The 22,789-nt window shown below is 31.8% G+C and overlaps 1 protein-coding gene across 5 annotated transcripts in view; it reads right to left on the bottom strand.

Moving 5' to 3' along the window:
• LOC126887050 (glutamic acid-rich protein) overlaps positions 1–22,789 on the bottom strand; it is a 141,821-nt gene that overhangs the window by 103,356 nt on the left and 15,676 nt on the right. For 4 of the 5 annotated variants that reach the window (XM_050654370.1, XM_050654368.1, XM_050654369.1 and 1 more), the window contains exons 2-3: positions 18,604–18,930; positions 9,845–9,993 (exon numbers count right to left, since the gene is read on the bottom strand). In XM_050654370.1, coding sequence (XP_050510327.1) covers positions 9,845–9,993; positions 18,604–18,930 — 476 coding nt within the window. The remainder of the gene's footprint in view (positions 1–9,844; positions 9,994–18,603; positions 18,931–22,789) is intronic. The other variant, XM_050654372.1, reaches the window with a different exon arrangement.

Here is a 22,789-nt window from a genome sequence, read left to right on the forward strand (position 1 = left end):
AACTTCTTCTCGTGGCTCTACAACCCGGAGTGGTTTTTTAATGACTACACAACTTGCTTTCATCTCACACGGTCGTCCATGATAATTGGTCGGTGGGTAGCCCTATTGCTCTTTAATCTGAGCAAGTTCTCTCTCCAACGCATTCGTGGACATTCTAAAGTCCTTCTCTATCTCGGAACCTCCTCCAAGATTAACTTGGCAAGGCGATTATTAGGGAGTCTATAGACATGGTCAGCCCTCTTAGGAATCGGGATTTAATTTCTCGGGCGATGTTCGCTATTACGCCAGTCAATGGGAGCTCGAATAGGATATTACCTCCAAATTCTATCCTATTGCATGGATTTTCATGAAATTTTGGGCCTAGCCTCTTTATCTCCTAATTCAAAGTCTACCCTACGCCGAAGTGTGCTTTTATCTTGGGGGTGGTTCCCATCCCTTCTTAGGGGTGGAAAAATTTTTGGTTAAAATTACCACGGAATTCGCTAGAGAACCTAATTCTAAGCAAAAACTGTTTTATAATTTTCTTTTGAAAACTCAATGCTTTTTGAGATATTCGTGGTTGAAAATTGGCCATTTTCATTGAAACATAATACCTTTTCGAACGGTTTTTTGCGAATACCTTAAAAACTATGCATCTAACTATAAAAACTATATTAAACATTTTTGTAGGTTATAAAAAAAACAAAGAGACACTTGCTTTCATTAATCTTCTAGTTATAATACAAAAAGAGATATGGTAGGTGAAAATACACTTCTGGCCAAAAAAATGGGACACCTTAAAAATAGGTCATTTTTGATGTCTCGAATCTCCTAAGCCTGTTGTCCGATTTTAGTGATTTTTTTAATATTGTTATAGCCTTATTCTCTAAGAATATGGATGTAGTAATAGTGTTGCTGAACAGGTAAATATCATTGTATACCGGGTGTAAAAATAATACTGTGTTTTTTTCCTGAAAGTTCGTAACACCCTGTGAAATATTCTAGCATTTAAAAAATATTGAAATTAAAACTCAGTTGTAGCCCTAGCCTCTCTTAACATTCTGCTTTTTGACTCATTCACTTATGTTGGATAATGAAAAAATTAGGTATTTTGACAACTAGCCATGTTATTCATCAATATAGGGTGTTTCTAAATAAGTGCGACAAACTTTAAGGGCATGAAAAAATAATGACCGTTTGATTTATAAACATATGTCTGCAAATGCTTCGTTTCCGAGATACCGGGTGTTCAATTTTTTCTTACACACTGACGATTTATTTATTGCTCTAAAACCGGTTGAGATATGCAAATGAAATTTGGTGGGTTTTAAGAGGCAGTCATTGCGCATTTTTTGACGTACAATTATGTATTTTATATTCACCATTGGCGTGCATACGGGTCATATTACCCGCTCATATTACCTGTATGCACGCCAATGGCGAATATAAAATTTTTAGTTGTATGTCAAAAAATGTGAAATAACTACCTCTTAAAACCTACCAAATTTCATTTGCATATCTCAACCGGTTTTAGAGCAATAAATAAATTATCAGTTTATAAGAAAAAATTCAACATCCCGTATCTCGGAAACGAAGCATTTGCGGACATATGTTTATAAAGCAAACTGTCATTATTTTTTCATGCAGAATTAACCCTTAAAGTTTGTCGCACTTATTTAGAAACACCCTGTATTGTTGAAGAACATGGCTAGTTGTCAAAGTACCTAACTTTTTTATTATCCAACATAAGTGAATGAGTCAAAAAGCAGAATGTTAAGAAAGGCTAAGGCTACAATTGAGTTTTAATTTCAATATTTTTTAAATGCCAGAATATTCCACAGGGTGTTACGAACTTTCAGGAAAAAAACACAGTATTATTGTTACACCCGGTATACAATGACATTTACATGTTCAGCAACACTATTACTACATCCATATTCTTAGAGAATAAGGCTATAATATATAAAAAAAAATTGAAAGCACTCGTGGGAGTGCCGACAGAAGTGAAAACTTCTTATAGTAAATAAATTACGAGCTCAATGCCTTTTCCCCATCCAAAAAGAAGTGCTATACCTATATCATATACGCGATGCGTATGCCCTATGCTATTTATGTATACATATACATAATTTATATTACGTACAAAATTTATTTCAGCGACGTGATGACGGTCGCAAATTCAATCATTTTTCCCCATCCAAGAAGTGCACAACGTCCCTAAAGAAATTTTCAATTCAAAAATTTATTTCGTCGAAGCGATGATGCTCAGTAATTTAATACTTTTCCCCCATCCAAAAAGTGCACAACGTCCCTCAAGAAATTTTCACTTCAGCTATTTATTTCGTCGAAGCGATGATGGTCGCGATGACGGTCGCTAATTTAATACTTTTTCCCATCCAAAAAGTGCACCATGTCCCTAAAGAAATTTTCAATTCAAAAATTTATGTCGTCGAAGCGATGATGGTCGCGATGACGGTCGCTAATTTAATACTTTTTCCCCATCCAAAAAGTTCACAACGTCCCTCAAGAAGTTTTCCCTTCAAATATTTATTTCGTCGAAGCTATGATGGTCGCGATGACGGTCGCTAATTTAATACTTTTTCCCCATTCAAAAAGTGCACAACGTCCCTCAAGAAGTTTTCACTTCAAATATTTATTTCGTCGAAGCGATGATGGTCGCGATGACGGTCGCTAATTTAATACTTTTCCCATCCAAAAGTGCACAACGTCCCTAAAGAAATTTTCACTTCAAAAATTGATTTAGTCGAAGCGATGACGGTCGCTAATTTAATACTTTTTCCCCATCCAAAAAGTGCACAACGTCCCTCAAGAAGTTTTTACTTCAAATATTTATTTCGTCGAAGCGATGACGGTCGCCAATTTAATATTTTTTCCTCATCCAAAAAGTACACAACGTCCCTCAAGGAGTCTTCACCTCAAAAATTTATTTCTTCGAAGCGATGAAGGTCGCGACGACGGTCGCCAATTTATTACATTTTCCCATCCAAAAAGTGCACAACGTCCCTAAAGAAGTTTTCAGTTTAATAAATATACGTACAAAATTTATTTCGTCGAAGAGATGACGGTCGCGATGACGGTCGCGATGACGGTCGCGAAATAAATCCTTTTTCCCCATCCAAAATTTACATTTAGTTTAAATTTAAATACTTCTATACAATTTATGTATACATACACATAATATAGATACGTACAAAATTTATTTCGCCAAAGAGATGACGGTCGCGAAAGAAATATTTTCCCCATCCTAAAATAGGTTTTACATTTATTTTAAATTTAAATACTTCTATACAATTTATACATACAAATAATATATAGCATAAGCGAGGACGGTCGCAATGACGGTCGCGATGACGGTCGCGATGACGGTCGCAAATTCAATGCTTTTTCCCCTATCCAAAAATGGCACAACGTCCCTAAAGAAGTTTTCACTTCAAAAATCACTAAAATCGGACAACAGGTTTAGGAGATTCGAGACATCAAAAATGACCCATTTTTAAGGTGTCCCATTTTTTTTGGCCAGGAGTGTAGTTTGTTTTTTGGTACATTCTCAAAATGGTGTATTCAACTTGAAATAACAGAGAAACGGTCGATTTTAGGTGTATAATGCTACTAATACCTTTTGTAGTGCTTGAAAAGACCTTTAAAATTAGCTCTATTAAAGGTCCATTACATTAAAACTAAGCGAGATATGCTGCAAACAAAATTGATAACTAATGTATTTTAAGACAAAATTAAAACTAATTTTAAACCCCATCCACCAAAATGTAAATGCATCGTTTTCCTTCCAAAATACCTTTTATTATAGTGTTATTTCTATGTTCAAAAAATTGGACGGGTTTAAAATGAATGGTTTTTGAAAACAAAAAGATCAAATTATAGAGCGCATTTTTAAATTTTCTTAAAAACCTTCCTTTTTCTCCATGTAACTTGAAAATGATAAGAGATAAAGTAATGAAAAATAAAAATGAAATTTTTATCTGAAAAAGCCCTACATGTTTGTGTGGTATCTTTTTTTCGTATCTTTTTCGAGTTACATGGTGGAAAAAGAAGATTTTTAAGAAAATTCCACACCTGTAATTTTGAACCAATCAAAATACGTTATTTTGACAGATCACCATGGCAACGGAGGTATTTTATCGGAAATTTTTTGCTCGTGGGGTACCCAACAGCGAATTATAGTGGAAATTTTTTGACGTTTACAATAACAGAACATTTTTGACAGACTGGTTTTTATTTGTTTACATAATTTAGTTTTGATTCATTTTCTATCACTTGTAGTTACTCAAAACTTATGTAAAATTGAGGAATATACTATTTTCTATCTTGAAATGGTATTCCCATGCAACTACAATGAGTAGAAATTACGAATTTGAAAGCCTAAATAATTGCTGACAAAGCTATGGCGCGCTATTAATCTGTTCATGCAGCTTTGGATTTTCAAATGCAAATTTGGTGTGGAATTTTCTTACCGAATACCACGCGAAGTCAAATTAATATCCGGAAATTTTTTTTTGATCATGAATATTTTTAGAAAATTTCCCTCGTCTGCGACTCGGGAAATTTTCAAAATATTCATGATCTCAAAAAAATTTCCGGAAATAATTTGACCTCTAGTGGTATTACTAGTGAAAATTTAAAAATGCACTCTATAATTTGATCTTATTTTTTTCAAAAACCATTCATTTTAATCCAGTCCAAATTTTTGAACATAGAAATAACACTATAATAAAAAGTATTGTAGAAGGAAAACGATGTATTTAAATTCTGATGGATGAGTGGTTAAATATACTTCTCATTTCTGCTTAAAATAGTCATTAGTCATCAACTTTTTTGCAGAATATATCGCTTAGTTTGAATGTAATCGACATTTAGTATTGCTCATTTTAAAGGTCTTTTCAAGCACTACAAAAGTTATTAGTATCATTATACACCTAAAATCGACAGTTTCTCTTTTATTTCAAGTTGAATATGTACACCGATTTGAGCATGCAGCAAAAAAACAAACTCCTCTTACCTACCATATCCCTCTTTGTATTTTAACTAGAAGATTTATGAAGGAACGAGCGAATCTCTTTGTTTTTTATAACCTACAGAAATATTTTATATAGTTTTTTTGTTAGATGCATAGTTTTTAAGGTATTCGCATAAATCCGTCCGAAAAGGTGTCATTTTTCAATGAAAATGGCTAATTTTCAACCACGAATAACTCAAAAAGTATTGAGTTTTCAAAAAATAATTATAGAACAGTTTTTGCCTTAAATTAGATTCTCTAGCCACTTCCGTGGCTATTTTAACCAAAACATTTTTCACCCCCGAGAAGGGGTGGGAACCACCCCCAAGATAAAAGCGCACATCGGCATAGGGTAGACTTGGTTTCTTGAGCTATTCCCTACTTACTGTGAAAATATCAAGTAAATCGATGTAGTAGGATGGAATTCGGAGGCAAATACCCTCATTGACTGCCCTATACTGATACGGATTTTGGTTCAACTTCAATCATGTTATGGTTGGGACTATTGGTCTGGTTCGGACTTGAAACTGATACTGACGAAGAATCGTTTGGCATACTCTCCGGATTTGGATTTTGATCAGCTATTGTAATGTCTGAATTTGTGGTACTGAAAACATTATCATTATCACTGTGTTCACCTAGATCTTCACTGTCGTTTTACTTGTTACTGGAATGGTCCTGTGAAAGGTAGAGGTTGTAGAACTTATTTGTTCAACATACCGTATTGGACGTAACTGATCAACATGCCGCAGGATTTTTTTTCATCCACTAATATTTCATAATGTAGTTGTCCCTTTCTTCCAGATATGATGCGATTTAGCATTTTTTATTTCCATCATAAAGTCTTGCTTGAACTCTAATCTCTAATTTGAAAAATTTTACTGTTTATTTTGGAAAAATTTGTTGCTTCTATATTTAAACTTGTTTTACCTAAATCAATTCTGGTTGTAAATGTTCGTTGAAACTTAAATTCACCAGGACTATTCCCGGTACTGCTATTGTGTGCTTTCCTGTACTGCATTAGTCTTGCAAGTTTATCATTTAATTCACCAATTTCGTCCATCATGGCTCGCAGCTTTCTTTTCAAAATTTGAACATAATGCTCAGCTTGTCCATTCAATGCTGGATGATATGGAGCAATGGTTTTGAAAAGTATACCATTTAATTTTAAAAAATCTTGAATCTCGTGCAATGTGAATTGTCTACCATTATCAGATACAATGCAATTAGGTAATCCGAATCGTGCAAATATTTCACGTAAAATATTGATGGTTGCCTTACTTTGTGTAGAAGTAGTAGGAATTACTTTAAACCATTTTGTATGTGCATGTACTACAATTAAAAAATTTGTGTTTAAAAATGGCCCGGCATAATCAATGTGAAGACGAAACCATGGTTCTTTAGGAAACTCCCAAGAATGAAGAGGAACTTTCCTTGGATTTGTTTGAACTAAACAGCAATTTCGACATGATTTCACCAGTTCTTCTATGTCTCTATCGATTCCACTTCACCAAACGTAATTCCGTGCAAGTGCTTTCATTTTGACAATTCCTGTATGTGCTTCATGTAGGTCTTGAAGAACACGTTGACGAAGATTTCTTGGAATTAAAATTCTGTTGTTACATAAAATGCAACCATCTTCTAGTGAGTACCCATGTGCTGCATTAGAACTTATTTTCCCAGTTTTTATTTCCTTTAAAAGTTTGGCGCACTCAGAATCTTTTTGAATGTCTGATTTAATGGCATCCGTTGTACCGGCAAGGTGTTGATTTGATAAATTCTAATCAAATTCAGTTACATCAATGCATTCATAGATTTGAATTCACGCCTAAATTTTGCAATATTTTTTCTTTGAGTGTATATCTTAGAAGTCAATACTCAGCGACGCAATGAATTTAAGCGGTATCTAATCTTGAATATTATAATGTTTGTAAGAGCTTTGCCAAACTATACGGTACATAGACGAGTTTCCTAATATATATAAATAAATTTTGGAAATGTACCAACTTGTGTCTTTTCCACATATATTAAATATAAATAGCTAATTCTCTAGTTGAAAGCAAATACAATTAATAAGAAGTACATATGTCAAGGTGTAGACTTAAATTCATAAATATTTTAGCTGCTTTTATAAACAAATGCTTTGGACTTACAGTAGTAGACAGTACAGTACAGTACAGTAGTAGACAGACAGTAGCATAAAAAAAGAAGGGCAATGACTGCTGTAAAAATGAAAGTTTTGAATGAGTTTTTGAATGAAAAAGAAAGAACCATAAATGCCATCTCTACGAAAAATAGCAGGAAAACACAAAATACACAATATATGAAATATACAATATATGAAAGATATAATAGAATAGTTAAAGCAAAAGAAAATAGAAGAAAATATAGAAAATGTTATTTTCCTTCGTAGAGTGCCATTAATAAAAAAAAGAAGGGCAATGACTGCTGTAAAAATGAAAGTTTTGAATGAGTTTTTGAATGAAAAAAAAAGAAACATAAATGGCACAAAAATACACACAAATTCAGATAATAAGTTAAAAAAGAAAGGTCTTCAGACAATAAATTCTGCGATGATCTGGTAATCGTGGACTTGGTAATTTGTGTTATGCAGAAAATGTAAGTACTGATCCTGAGAATCCTGAGAGAACTAATAAGTATTTTTGAAAAATATAAACGCAAAATGAAAGATTACGTTAGGCCGAAAGTCCCTTAGAATAAATAAAAAGTTTATTTTGAATGAAATATTTGCAATTAAAAATCACACTAAATTTCCTCTTCAATTTTCACCCCTGTAACGTATTAAAATAAACATTATAAAAGTTTTCAGGGACTTTCGGCTCTCAGTAATAATGTAATCTTTCATTCTGCGTTTAAATTTTTCAAAAATATTAGTTTTCTCAGGATTCGAAAAAAATAAATACAGTGGAACCCCAATAAGTCGGCCCCCGATAACCCGGAAGTCCGGCTAACCCGGACCGATGTTTATCAGACAAACATTTCAACAATAAAAATGTACTATCCGTTGCAAGATAATTCGGATGGAATTCCCCAGATTATTTTGTGCTTGATATCGGGGGACGAGTTGAGTTCACTCCCAAAATATGAATATTACCCGACTCCGTAAAAGGTAATGTTTGAATTCACTCCCAGGCGATTTTAAGCCGTCATTAGTATAAGTAATTATTATACCTTAAAATCTGGACACTGTTGACAAATCATTCGTTCAAAAGTATATTTCTTATTGGACGTTCTTGTAGATCTACATCTAATTGTGATGATGTTTAAAAATGCAACTGGGATAATTCAAGAAAACAAAGTTTCATTGTTATGTCCTTGTTAATATTTGGTCACTAAGTTTCATTGAATAGGTACATACATTAGAGTAAAGATGAAATTGCTATAACTTTATAACATAATGAAGTAGCATTTTTATTTTTTCGAAGAAAGAAAACGAGAGGAATATAATGCTCGTTTTTGAAACCGTGAACAGTAAATAGTTGTAAAAAAAATCTTACGACAATATTCAAAAGTGCCGTCAACATAAAATGTCGATATTTGTCTTAAATCCAAAAAAAATGCTTTCACACGAGAACATGATTATGATTATTATGGTCATTTTTTAGAAGAAAACGTTCCCCCTATTAGTTTTTATTTCTTCATAATTTAATAACGTATGGAATTCACTAATGTTTTTAGGAAGTTTAGGTGCAATTTAAAACCTAACAACATACACGTTATGCCTAATTTTGTGAATGTCGAAAGTGGTAGTAATAGTGTCACATTGGGATTCTCTCACCTCCTTTCTGATTAAACAACTTGATTTTGCCGAGATATTTTCAACTGCTTTATTTTTTATTAAATTACTTAAACTTTGTCTGTCACTTCGACACTGTCTCAGTTAGTTTAATTTTAGATATGGATATGTAGAAATATGTAGGTTGCAGGTTATTAAAATATATTTATTTCTATATAGTTATTGTTATGGATAAAAGTACTAGGTATTTGGCAACAATGTTTAAATTTCCGAAAAATAATATCCTTTAATCATCCTGTATTGTAAAATCGCTCGGGAGTGAATTCAAATAGTGTCGGGAGTGAACTCGACTAATAAAATAACTACCTGCTCAAGACGGGAGTGAACTCAAAGGTGCCCGATATCGGCCCAGTCTCTTAATCTGAGGAAATTCCTTCCGAATTATCTTGCAAGGGATAGTATGTAATATAACATTTGAGAGATAATGTGTATTTGTGTAATTTGAACTATGTATACGATAGTAAAAATGACTCATGGCACACGGCGGCAGAGCGACGGTCATTGACTCGGATTTATCGGAAACGACAGGCACCTGTTATTCCTTTATTTATTTCAAACCAGGGGCGTCATTTGACAGGGTCAGGGGAAATTTGCCCCCCCTGACCTTAAAAAATGACTCAAATTTACAAAAAATACATCAATTTTATTACTATAGTATTGTATAATGTATTGTATATATAATGCTTGCCCCCCCCCCAATCAAAATTTCAAATGACGCCCCTGTTTCAAACTGTCTTAGCATTGTTTAAAAAAGACTAAAAGACTATTTAAAAAATTCTTTTTTAAACAATGGTCTTAGTTTTCACTGTTCATAACATCGTTCCGATTGTGACTGTATTGTGTGCAGTACAGTCTTGTATTGTTTGCTTCCGTTTGCTTAGGTTTGTGTTTGCGTGTTTTTAATAATTTAGATGTATAGTTCATGTTATTTCAATACATGGAAAATCAGTTGGGCTAATCCAGTACGAGTCCGATACTACAAATAATGACATACAAAAATACGAATATTTACTTACCCTTCCATCGACAATTTTTGGAATGAGCCGTGAAGGAGGTGCAGGTTTCGTGGGAGCAAATTCTGCCTGAGGTATTGCTCTTCCTCTCTCTCGAAACGCTGGATGTACCATTTCGGATCTAAGATGTAGAGGCCGTTCTTGCCGTATACCTAAAGAAAAAAGCAGTTATACTAAGACTTACACAGAGCAATAAATGTCTATGTTAGGTACAAGAGAATCAAGTATGCTCCTTCTCAGAGGCATCTTTCAGTGCGTCACAGTTTTTCGATTTCTTTCTAACGCATTAAGTTGTAAGTGACAGAAAAAAGGTACGTCCGTGATTAAAGTCATTTATATAACATTTATTCTAGTTGTTGATAGATGGCGCTATAATGGAACAAAAAATGATTTATGTATTATCTATACGCTCTGAGCTTCGCTGGTGGCGCTCCTAGCGGATTACTTATTCAACTTTCACCGGTAATTTTTAAATTTATTATTTAATTGTTATCGCTTAATATTTACAACGCAAAAAAGTAATTAAATTGTAATCGATTTTTTTTTAATTTTTCTTATCATTTTGACGTTCTATTGATAAAATATGAATTTCTTACTTCGGATACTTTCACACTTATCGTGTAGATGGCGCTAATATTATTATATTAATTTATAATTACATATATTACGGAACATTAAAAAAACTTAAATTCAGTATTTAAAACGTAAGTATATTTAAGGTAAAAATATATACCACAGCTTTGACCAACTAATATTTTTTATAATTAATGTTTTTAATTTTAATTTTAAATTAATCACTTTGGCATTTATGTAAAATTTCCGGTAAACGTTTACAGACTTGCCACTACTGGCGCTCGCGAATTTGTAAATATCCCCTCTACGTACGAGCTCACAGCGTATAGCTATACGACTATAATCTGTACAATTTATAAGACTATACAAATCAAAGAACGTTCCTTTTTATAAATGAAATAAACACAATTGATTTGTTTTTATACCAAATTACGATTACGATTCTGACAACTGCCAGATTTAAATAAAATGTCATGCTATGATTCTCTAAATTCTTAAAATCATATACAGGGTGAGTCATGAGGAACTGTACTCCTACCTCGTATGCAGGCCTCTATGGGGAATAACAAATGACCATTAAAAAGTGTCTGCTCCCATTGTTTAATAATATACAGGGCGAGTTGTTAATTTTTACAGAAATTTGTATTCGTCATAATTTTTGAACAGTAAAGGTAGACTTCCGCACCAAGCGACCGAGACAGGAGACCGCGACAGGCGACAGATAGGTCGCGATAGACGATAGTTGGTCGCTGGTCTCGGTCGCGGGCTGCAGAACTACCCTGATATAATTGCATTGAGAGCAGTCGTGGGGAGACCTCGCCTATCTGTCGCCTGTCGCGGTCTCCTGTCTCGGTCGCTTGGTGCGGAAGTCTACCTTAAGATCGATGTGTCTCTTATTTTGGTCAATTGTTACACTATTACCACCCAATCAACTGTTTTATTCAAACTAGAAAAAAATCAGGTCCGGCTTTAAAAAATTAATTCGTTTTGGTCTTAGAAAAATATTTCACCCTGTATACGGTTTTTGAAAACTCTAATAAGACTTTTACAAATTAGACAAATAGGTAATTAAAATGGCATATTTATTTTTCCCCACATGATTACTTAATTTTTTATAAAAAAAATCAATTTTGACTATGAATTAAAAGTTTGGTGAAGTGAACCATAGATTTAAAAAAGAATGTGTGTGTACTTTGTACGCACGTAAGATATTCTTCTATTATACAGGGTGTCCCGAAAAGATTGGTCATAAATTATACCACTGATTCTGGGGTCAAAAATAGGTTGATTAAACCTCACTTACCTATATACAATAGTGCACACAAAAAAAGTTACAGCCCTTTGAAGTTACAAAATAAAAATCGATTTTTTTTCATATATCGAAAACTCCTAGAGCTTTTTTATTGAAAATGGACATGAGGAATCTTTATCGTAGCAACATCTTAAAAAAAATTATAGTGAAATTTGTGTACCCCATAAAAATTTTATAGGGGTTTTGTTCCTTTAAACCCCCCCAAACTTTTATGTACGTTCCAATTAAATTATTATTGTGGCACCATTAGTTAAACACAATATTTTTAAAACTTTTCTGCCTCTTAGTACTTTTTTGATAAGCCAGTGTTTATCGAGATATTTTGAATATTTGTCGAATCCACCACCTATTTGTATATGGTTAAGTATGATTATAGACACCTGTTAATAATCTGAAAATTTATTTATAACTTAAATTTTTTGGTATATTTTGAAAAAGAAGCCACGTCTCGATAAAATTGACTTACCAAAAAAAGACTAAGAGATAAAAAAAGTTTTAAAAACACTGTGTTTAACTAATGGTACCACAATGATAGTTTAATTGGAACGTACACAAACATTTGGGGGGTTTAAAGGAACAAAACCCCCATAAATTTTTTATGTAAATATAGTAAAAAAGTAGCCGCATCTCGATAAAAACTGGCTTATCGAAAAAATACTAAGAGGCAAAAAAGTTTTAAAAACGTTGTGTTCAACTAATGGTACCACAATAATGAATTAATTGGAACGTACACAAAAGTTTGGGGGGGTTCAAGGGAACAAAATCCCCATAAATTTTTTATGGGGTGGACAAATTTAACTATAATTTGGTTTTAAGGTGGGCCTGTCATAATATAGATACATGCCCGTTTTCAATAAAAAATCTTTGAGTTTTCGATATATTGAAAAAAATCGATTTTCATTTTGTAACTTCAAAGGGCTGTAACTTTTTTTATGAGCACATTTGTACTAAGGTAAGTTAGGTTCAACCGAACTATTTTTAACCCCAGAATGTGTGGTATAATTTATGACCATTCTTTTCGGGACACCCTGTATAATAGGTAATTTAAACGAAGTAAATATACTTAAAAGGTTATTTGTACTTATTTTATTTAAAAATCAAACTAACTTTCTTATCTACCACTTTCAAAAGAGAAGAATATCTTCAAAAATTATATAATAATATACTTACAATCATAAAATCTATAAAAAGAAATAAAAAAATAATAACTTGCTTGGGACTCCAACCCACTTCACGTCTACCGCGCCGTACGAAAGTTGACGGCATTTCAAACTGCACCAAACTCTCGTATACGTCATGTGGGAATATACACAAACTAAACGTTTACACCATAAATTTATATGAATTTAATAAAATTATTAGTTTGATTTTTGTCGAAATAAAATACAACAAAATATAGAGTAAGAAAACAATATATGAGATGAAGATTTGTAGAAAGTTTGTTCGTAATCAGATTATGTAAATTAAAGCATTGCCTACTAATAGGTAACTACATTATTTTGTTTACATTTTCCAAATAGATAGGTATTGAAACTATTAGGTATTTCCAACTGAAACATTTAGAATTACGTACCTGCGGCTTTTCAAAACTATTATAGTCACTATAATTATAAATTTGATTTTATTTCTGTCCACACATCAATAAAAACTAATATTATACAATATTTTTGTTTACCGATAACCTCCATATTGAACAATTATTGACAGATCATTTCAAAATTTCAACACCCAATCAGAGCCCGTATAACCACTAATACCATACTGTCGGTGTGCACATGCGCGGGGATCAATCAAATTTTACCCTCAATCGATTCGCCGCTAAAGAAGAATATCTTCAAAAAAATTTTAACTTTTATTACAAAAATAAATTGTTTTTGAACAAATATTTAATTTATATGCAATAATACTACCACTGCTCGTGCTATACGTTTTAAATAATACAACCTTTTTACAAACAAGTCTGGCTAATTGGCTCTGCCAAAGCCATTTTTCCAGAATTTTAAAAGGAACAGGTTGTTTTGAATAATACTAAAACATCATCCTGTATAATATTTGTTTGTCAAAAAGGAGATAAACAAATAAACCTAATTTAAACAAAAACAAAAAGAAATATTTTTCCCGTCGTTTTTTACATCACTACAGATTCTGACCAATAGAAAGCTACAGAAATCTAAATTAAGCTGATTATTTTTTTAATGATTTTAACTTCCAATCGTATAGTAAGATATTTGATCACGTGTTTAATTCTGTCCAATCAGATTAAAATTATACTGAGAATTATCTACTGTAGAAAATTACCGATAGAATTTTTTTAAGTACATTGTTTCTGTTTAATGGCAACCAGTTTCCTAGTTTTGACAACTGTCACATTTAAGAAAATATCCATAATATACGTATTAAAAAATAATCTTACGAATATCACACGACAGTAAGAATAAATAAGAAAATAATGCTTAATTTTTACTCAAATTTGTTGTCATTGGGCAATAGCCATACAACAAATTTTCGAAAAACTGTCGCATTATTTTCGATTTATTCTCACTCTCTTGTGATATTATACCCGATAATTTTTGATAATATCCCGTCGTCAAGCATATTACTTCAGATGTCCTTCATTGCTACGAAAAAATACATTCAGTGACATTAATGACAATTAATGTTTTAAAAATTATAAAAGTGATGACTTTCAACCGTCAAATATTATTATAACAACTGTGTGTTTAATTGTACTAATTTGTACTTACATAAATAAATTACACTAAAATTTTGGTTTTGAACAGTTTTATTCATGAAATAATCGCAACAAATTGCACTCGATCTCTAAAATTAATATAGAATTTTTGCCCTCGTGACACTTTGATATAATTTCACGAGCCGAAGGCTCGTGAAATTAAAACTGTCAAAGTGTCACTCGGGAAAAATTCGATAATTTTAGAACTCTTGTGCAATTACTACTGATTATTTCATTCGTAAGAGATTCTGACCAATAGAAAGCTACAGAAATCAAAATTAAACTATTAATTTTTGATAATTTCCCATCGTCAAGTATATTACGTCAGATGCCCTTCGTTGCTATGAAAAAATACATTCAGTGGCATTAATTACAATTAATGTTTTAAAAATTATAAAAGTGATGACTTTCAAGCGTCAAATATTTATAACAACTGTGTGTTTTGTACTTACATAAATAAATTACAATAAAATTTTGGTTTTGAACAGTTTTATTCATGAAATAATCGCAACAAATTGCACTCGATCTCTAAAATTAATATAGAATTTTAGAGCTCTTGTGCAATTACTACTGATAATTTGACATTTAATCATAGTCAAAATTGATTTTTTTTATAAAAAATTAAGTAATCGTGTGGGGAAAAAATAAATAAGCCATTTTAATTACCTATTTGTCTAATTTGTAAAAGTCTTATTAGAGTTTTGAAAAACCGTATACAGGGTGAAATATTTTTCTAAGACCAAAACTAACTAATTTTTTAAAGCCGGACCTGATTTTTTTCTAGTTTGAATAAAACAGTTGATTATAATACCTTATAAATTAACTATTTGTTCAAAAAAAATTAATTTTTGTAAAAAAAGTTAAGTTTTTTAAATCTATGGTTCTTTTCACCAAACTTTTAATTCATAGTCAAATTTGATTTTTTTATAAAAAATTAAGTAATCGTGTGGGGAAAAAAATAATTATGCCATTTTAATTGCCTATTTGTCTAATTTGTAAAATTATTATTAGAGTTTTCAAACACCGCATACAGGGTGAAATTTTTTCTAAGACCAAAACGACCTAATTTTTTAAAGCCGGACCTCATTTTTTTCTGGTTTGAATAAATCAGTTGATTGGGTGGTAATAGTGTAACAATTGACCAAACTAAGAGACACATCGATCTTACCGTTCAAAAATTATGACGAATACACTGCGTGAATAAAAGATCAATGTATCAAAATAGGAAAAAATTATTACCTAACGTATGTAGTTTTTAATTTATTTATTTATTTGGCTTTCTATGACACCAGGGGGTCGCCGGAATATTTCAACCTGTACCTAAAGGGGTCGCGAAATCAAAAAGATTCAAAAATACTGATCTAGAAGGTAAAGTGCGTACATAGAATCTGTTTTTCTGTTCTTGAAAGCCCTTTTGTGTTCTGCTATACGTTTGTCAAAGATTCTGCCAATTTGACCAATGCAAGTTTTTGGGCATTCAGAACATGAAAGTTTATATTATACCTACACCCCTGTTAAGTCCTCTTTTTTTTGCTCTTGTTCTTAATAGCAAGGTCTGGTTTCATGAACATGCGTAAAATGCTCTGTAACCCCAAGCTATCAGTCACAATAAGATTGAGAACACTAAAGTGTTATGTGTGGTCTCTATCACTATATGGCTGTGAGACCTGGACATTAAAACAGTATGACGTCAACAAACTGAATTCATTCGAAATGTGGATGTACCGCCGAATGCTAAGAATAAGCTGAACCAGCAGAACTACGAATGAAGAAGTACTGGAAATAATAAACACACATCCTCATCTGGTAAATACAATCAAAATTAGAAAGACGTCATATCTAGGTCACATAATGCGCTGTAGGGAATTTGAGGAGCTCCAGGTAATATAAGAAGACAAAATCGAAGGTATGGGCCATTCCACGAACATACGCCTGTTTTGAATTACTTCAACAACGAATATTTTACTGTGCAACATACGAAGTACGAAAGTAAATGGCGCTAATAATTATTCCAATAAACAACAATGTAATTTGCAATTTACTTTCGTTCTTCTTATTTTGCACAGTAAAATATTCGTTGTCGAAATAATCCAAAACAGGCGTATGTTCGTGGAATAGGGTATAAAAGGAGTATAGGAAGAAAGAAAAAACAATGTGTGTGTACTTTGTACGCACGTAAGAAGTTACACTTCTATTATATGATTTCAACGAAATCAATATACTTTAAACAGTTTATTTAAATTTTATTTAAATATTAAACTAATTTTAATACTCACTACTTTCCAAAAATTTTTATTAAATCAAATCCCAAAAATTAAAAAATAAAAGAATAAAACACACGCACACATTGAAAAATTAAACAAAGAAATGATTTCTGAACAGTAATTGTTGACAAAAATTTTAACTAAATACGTATTTTCTGAAAAAATATAATAAATATAAGTACTTACAATCATAAAATGTATAAAAAAAAATTAAAAAAATAAAAATTTGCATTGGGAATTGAACCTGCGTCTATAAGGTTGTTAGATGTTGAACTCACCGCACGCAGAGATTAGCTAGCGAGACACTTGAATGATGTGGTAAGATATAGCAACTAAACGTTTTAAACTTTTTTGATAGTTGCTTATTTTCTTAGTTTAATTAAATAAGTTTGATTCTTGCGGAATTAAAATATTAAAGCACAACAAAATATAGACCAAAAAGCAATTTATTAGATATGAAGATTGGTAGAAATTGTATTGGTAATCAAATTATGTAAATCAAAGCATTACCTACTAACTAGGTACCTACATTTTCCAGATAGGTATGTAGGTCCTAATCTTGTATTACAATACTGAAACATTTAAAATTACGTATCTGTTGCTTTTAAAAACTATTTAAAAAGTCACTACAATTATAACCTTACTTTTTGTGTCTGTCCTCACAACAATAAAAACTAATATAGTAAATACAATTTGTTTACCCATAACCATTGACGTATTAATAAAATAACCGTCATATTGAACAATTGTTGACAGGTCATTGTAATTACCCAATCAGAGGACGTATAACGTTTAAGCTGCGCCGGGTACCAAGATTTTGATGATTTCGCGCACATATAAATTTACTCCCAACGCGCCTAAAGAAGTATAACTTCAAAAATTCTGGCTCCGAAACATCAGAGATTGGACCCACACAACAGGGAATGACTTAATTCATCAAGCCCAGAACAGAGAGAAATTTGCCATATTGATCGCCAACCTTAATATAGAAAGCACTTAGGAGAGAGAGAGAGTTGTTCAAGTATTTGCTAAGTTGTTGTTTGTTGTGAAAGCTAGTGCTACATATTTATTCCTTTTTTTTTAAGTGTTTGGATATTTTAGTTGATATATTGCCTGTAGGTATATCTAATCGAGTAGAAGGAACTGGGTTCTTCTCTGGAGGTGGAATAATTTCGTAGAATATAAGAAAGCCCTGAAATTAGTCTCTAGTGGTTAAAAGACTAATTTCATGGATAAACATGTCAATTCTATGCAGCAGTCAAAAATATATTACTTGACGACTACATCGTGCTAAAATTTGACATGTATGCATAAACAAGGTTAAGACTTTCTATGGTTATAGAACCAATATTCTTTTTGAGATTGCAGTGCCCTAATCAGCGATGAATGTTACTCCCCAGCATCATATATTCTGAAGATTTTCTTAAAAGGAGTCTAGATGAAGAGATTTTTAAATTATAAACAAAATATGACCTGCACCATCAGTATGCAGATGACAGGTTGAGGTTTGAGGAGAATTAGCAAAAAATAAAATATGAACATGTCATATCATGTAAGCAATGAGAGATAACTATGTACTTGAGCATAATGGACAAAAAGAGGCTACCACAACTCGTAAATAAATTAAAGTTAGAAATGGTGCACATGGCAGATTCCCAAAAAAGATAAATATTTGCTAACCTACCTCCCAAAACAAGTTACATAGTGTTAATGGATTAACAGATTTCCAAATATGTAGTAGAAAACATTAGTAAAACAAGTTAAAAACTCATAAACAACAAAAATGTTAGTACCAGTACCAACTTTGTTAGTATTAATCTATTGCCTAAAAAATATTATTTTTGCACAGCAACCAAACAAAAACCATTTAAATAATGCTTACTGGAGGAAGGTGACACCTTGACAGTAACCCGATGAGGTACTCCTAATTTCCAGGGTGCTATTCCAAAATTGTATTTCAAACAAAGAGATCCATTTAGCGATCGCACTTCTTCTAGTATTTGCTTGGTAGTGTGGCCTAATCTGACTTGTTCCTGAAGAACAGCGGAAATATCAATACCGCATGTGTCTAATACAAGATTCTGACACTTCTGTAACAACTCTTTATTCGACATAGGCTTATCGCTATCGCTTTTTATGATAGTGTCACATATTTCAGACATTAGTTTGAGGGTGGTGACATCTTTTTCGGATATAACATCACAGCAACCTAAATATGTTTAATTTTAAGTGGCTAACAAGAAAGAAATATAATTTAAATAAAATAAATAAAAGATGTATTCATCTTTTATAAAATTTTACGGTACAAAAAGTTTAATTATAATGTATTTGAAGTCCTTAGTCATTACAGTATTCAAAAATTGATCATAAAGAAATTCAAAATTGATAGCTAAAATGTAGCTGATGTCTAACAGTTCAGTAAAATAATATGTTTTGGTGATAGTCCAATCAACAGCCATCTTCTCGTGGAATTTTGAGAAACAAGTTCGATTTTCTTGATTATTTCATTCATAGGAGATTCTGACCAATAGAAAGCTACAGAAATAAAAATGAAACTGATAATTTTTGATAATATCCCGTTGTCAAGTATATTACGTCAGATGCCCTTCGTTGCTATGAAAAAATACATTCGGTGACATTAATGACAATTAATGTTTTAAAAATTATAAAAGTGATGACTTTCAACCGTCAAATATTTATAATAACTGTGTGTTTAATTGTACTAATTGGTACTTACATAAATAAATTACAATAAAATTTTGGTTTTGAACAGTTTTATTCATGAAATAATCGCAACAAATTGCACTCGATCTCTAAAATTATTATCGAATTTTTGCCCTTGTGACACTTTGACATAATTTCACTCCCCTTCGGGTCGTGAAATTAAAACTGTCAAACTGTCATTCGAAAAAAATTCGATAATTTTAGAGCTCTTGTGCAATTACTACTGAAAATTTGGATTTAGGTAGTAGGTATTTATAACCTTTGTCAAAATCTACCCTACGCTGAAGCGGGCTTTTGCCCTGGGGGTGAAAACAACCCCATCTAGGGGATGAAAATTTTTTCAATCAAAATAACTATGAAAGTCAATAGATTGACCAATTCTGAGTACTTCAATTTTGTTCTATATAATATTTTTGGCAAAGTTGATACTTTCCACGTTATTAACGATTGAAACTATCCATTTTTCATTGAAAAAACTCACGTTTTATAACCGAATAATGTACATATAATTAAATGATACAAGAACAAAAAAAATCAAAATTTTCAGTAAAAGAATCTTACAATTATTAATATTTGAAACATTTTTTCATATTATGAATACTTTTAGGTTTATTTAAGAAAAATGCACTTTTTTTTAAATTATAAAAATGTCATTTTCGATTTAATCAATTATTTTTTCTAAACTAAGCATTCCAAACCGGTCAAATCACATGGAGCGTATCAATTATACCTAAATAAAGTTAATTTCAAATGGGAAGCTATTCATTCCTATTAGGATTGTAATGACGAGGATTTAATTGTTACATTTAAAAAAAAAGAAGAAAGTGACTTTACTTTCGTTATAAGTCAGTCAGTTCTTATGGAAAAAACTTTTATCAGAGCTCATTTGATAGGTTTTTTAATGAACTTTAAATGTCTCTTAAGTTTTCCCAAAAAATTGCACCACATTCGAGTTATTTGAGATTGAAGGTTCTCCATTTCGAGGTTCATTGAAAATAACAATCCTTTAAAGAGCAATAACTCAGTCGTTATTGGGTGTACATAGGTCTTTCCGACGCGAATCTCTTTGTTTTTTTATTAGCTACAATTTTGTTTTTAATTATTTTTTCTATAAAATTAAAATTCATGAAAAACGGTTATAAAACGTTACCTAAGTTTTTCAATGAAAAATGCATAGTTACAATCGCTAATAACTTGAAAAGTATCAACTTTGCAAAAAAATTTTACAGAACAAAATTTACTCAGAATTGGTCAATCTATAGACTTCCATAGTTATTTTGATTGAAAAAATTTTAATCCCCTAGATGGGGTTCTTTTCACCCCAGGGCAACAGCCCGGTTTGGCATAGGGTACATTTTGAAGAAGAGGGTCAACCGAGCTTAAATCCAAATTTTCATTAAAATCGGTGTTGTTTCTCAAAATTCCACGGTTTTACAGTTTTTTACTGCTGATGACTGGTCTACGAGTACATTTTTAGATAACAGATAGATGTTCAAAGGAAAGTTTCAGAAAGTAGTCAAGCAAGGAATATTGTCATACAGTTCATGAAAAGTTGTAAATAATTTAATGAAAAAACAGTACATAAAATTCTGTATTTTTTACATTAGGAGAAAAAATATTTAGAATAATGTAATATAATTTATTTTAGGTATTATATTTAAGGTAAAAAAATGTTCATAAAATACACTGCGTGTCAGAGAAAACGGACCACCCACAAAATTTAAGAAATTTTGTATTTTTTTATACATTTCCCCTTCTTATTTTAATTTGTTTTATGTTAATTAAATTAAATAAATACCTACTACCTAACTACTGAGAAGCTAGACTGAGCCTATAAAGAGAATTATTTACAAATCAACGAAGCTTCGATAAATTGATAGTTTTGAGAACTGTGTGAACTTTTGTAGATTCCAAAGAGTGTTTGAGATACCTTAGAGCAGAGGTTCTCAAAGTGGGTGACGCGGCACCCCGGGGTGCCTCAAGCATCTGCCAAGGGTGACATGGAACATTTAAGAAAAGTCGAATAACTGGCCGCTGAGCCACTGTTCAATCGAAACATGTTGACTATTTGTACTTTCTATCGATTACAGGAATTTGTTATAGTAAATGAAATCAATCCTCAAACGAACTTCTTTGAAATTGTTATTGCTCATTTGCAAGATTTGGAAGAAAGTATTGTAAACTATTTTCCTGACATTGACTCAGATGACTTATATAGCTGGATGATGGACCCGTTTTCGTGTGATCCAAAAAATAAATCTGTCGGAATGACAAATGAAGTTTTTCAAAATCTACTGCCTTTTCATTTTTAACTTCAAATATCTCGAAAACTAATGACTTTATCGTTACGAATAAAGAGTATATTATTTGCATAGAAAGTATTGGAGAATTTAAAAGTTATGCTAAAATAGCGGTTTCATCAGTGGCGTAGAATTTGGGAAGGGCCAACAATTCACTTTCCCCTGTCATACGCCTCTGGTAGTAGCCAGAAACGATTATTTAACATAATTTAGTAGGGTGTACAGTGCCTACACTTTCTGCCAAGTATCACACGGATATGTCAGATTATTTTAAAATATTATTTTTTTAAATAGTTTATTCTTTATTTAAAACTTTAAGAACTATGTGTGCCCGGTACTATTGGGACCGTGCAAGTTCGGCAAAGCGACACCTATTTCTACGCTCTGCAACTTTATTCGCACTTTTAATTATATTGGCCAATTATATTAGTCCTGGTTACTGGATAATTGTCAAGGCCATAGTCCAAAAAAATAATAAGAAGAAAAAATAAGATTCAGGTTACGTTATTAAAACATAAACAATTGTATGTAGTAAATAAAATTAGTTATTAAAATGCAGTACTGCAAGCAAAATACAATTAATTAAATTTACCTTTATATAATAATTGCATATCATATTAATATTGTGGAGCAACATATGTTTCTTCTTCAATGACAGTAGATATGAAATGTACGTCAATTTGACAATTTCAATTGACAATATGAATTATTTCAGAAAGTTGCAATATTTCTCCGCTATTCGCGCACGATCGTTTCTCAATTCCCTTCCAAGTACTTACACACCGCGAATAAAACTATTTGAATGATGACCAATAATGACCGTTTTGGAGTGTAATTTCCAGGGGCAGCTCCGAATTGCATGAAAATTTTTTATTTAGGTTCTACTTACCCTCCACTTCAAAGTCGAATTTGTGCCGTTGGTTGCTTTTACTTGGGGGGTGACATTTACCCCTTCTCGGGGGGTGAAACACGCGTGTTTAAAATAAGGTCGGAAATGGATAAACTGACTTATTTTAAGCACCTTTTGTTCTATAAAGTTTTTTA

The sequence above is a fragment of the Diabrotica virgifera genome, chromosome 6 (genome assembly GCF_917563875.1).
Source record: "Diabrotica virgifera virgifera chromosome 6, PGI_DIABVI_V3a".
NCBI classification, from domain to species: domain Eukaryota; kingdom Metazoa; phylum Arthropoda; class Insecta; order Coleoptera; family Chrysomelidae; genus Diabrotica; species Diabrotica virgifera.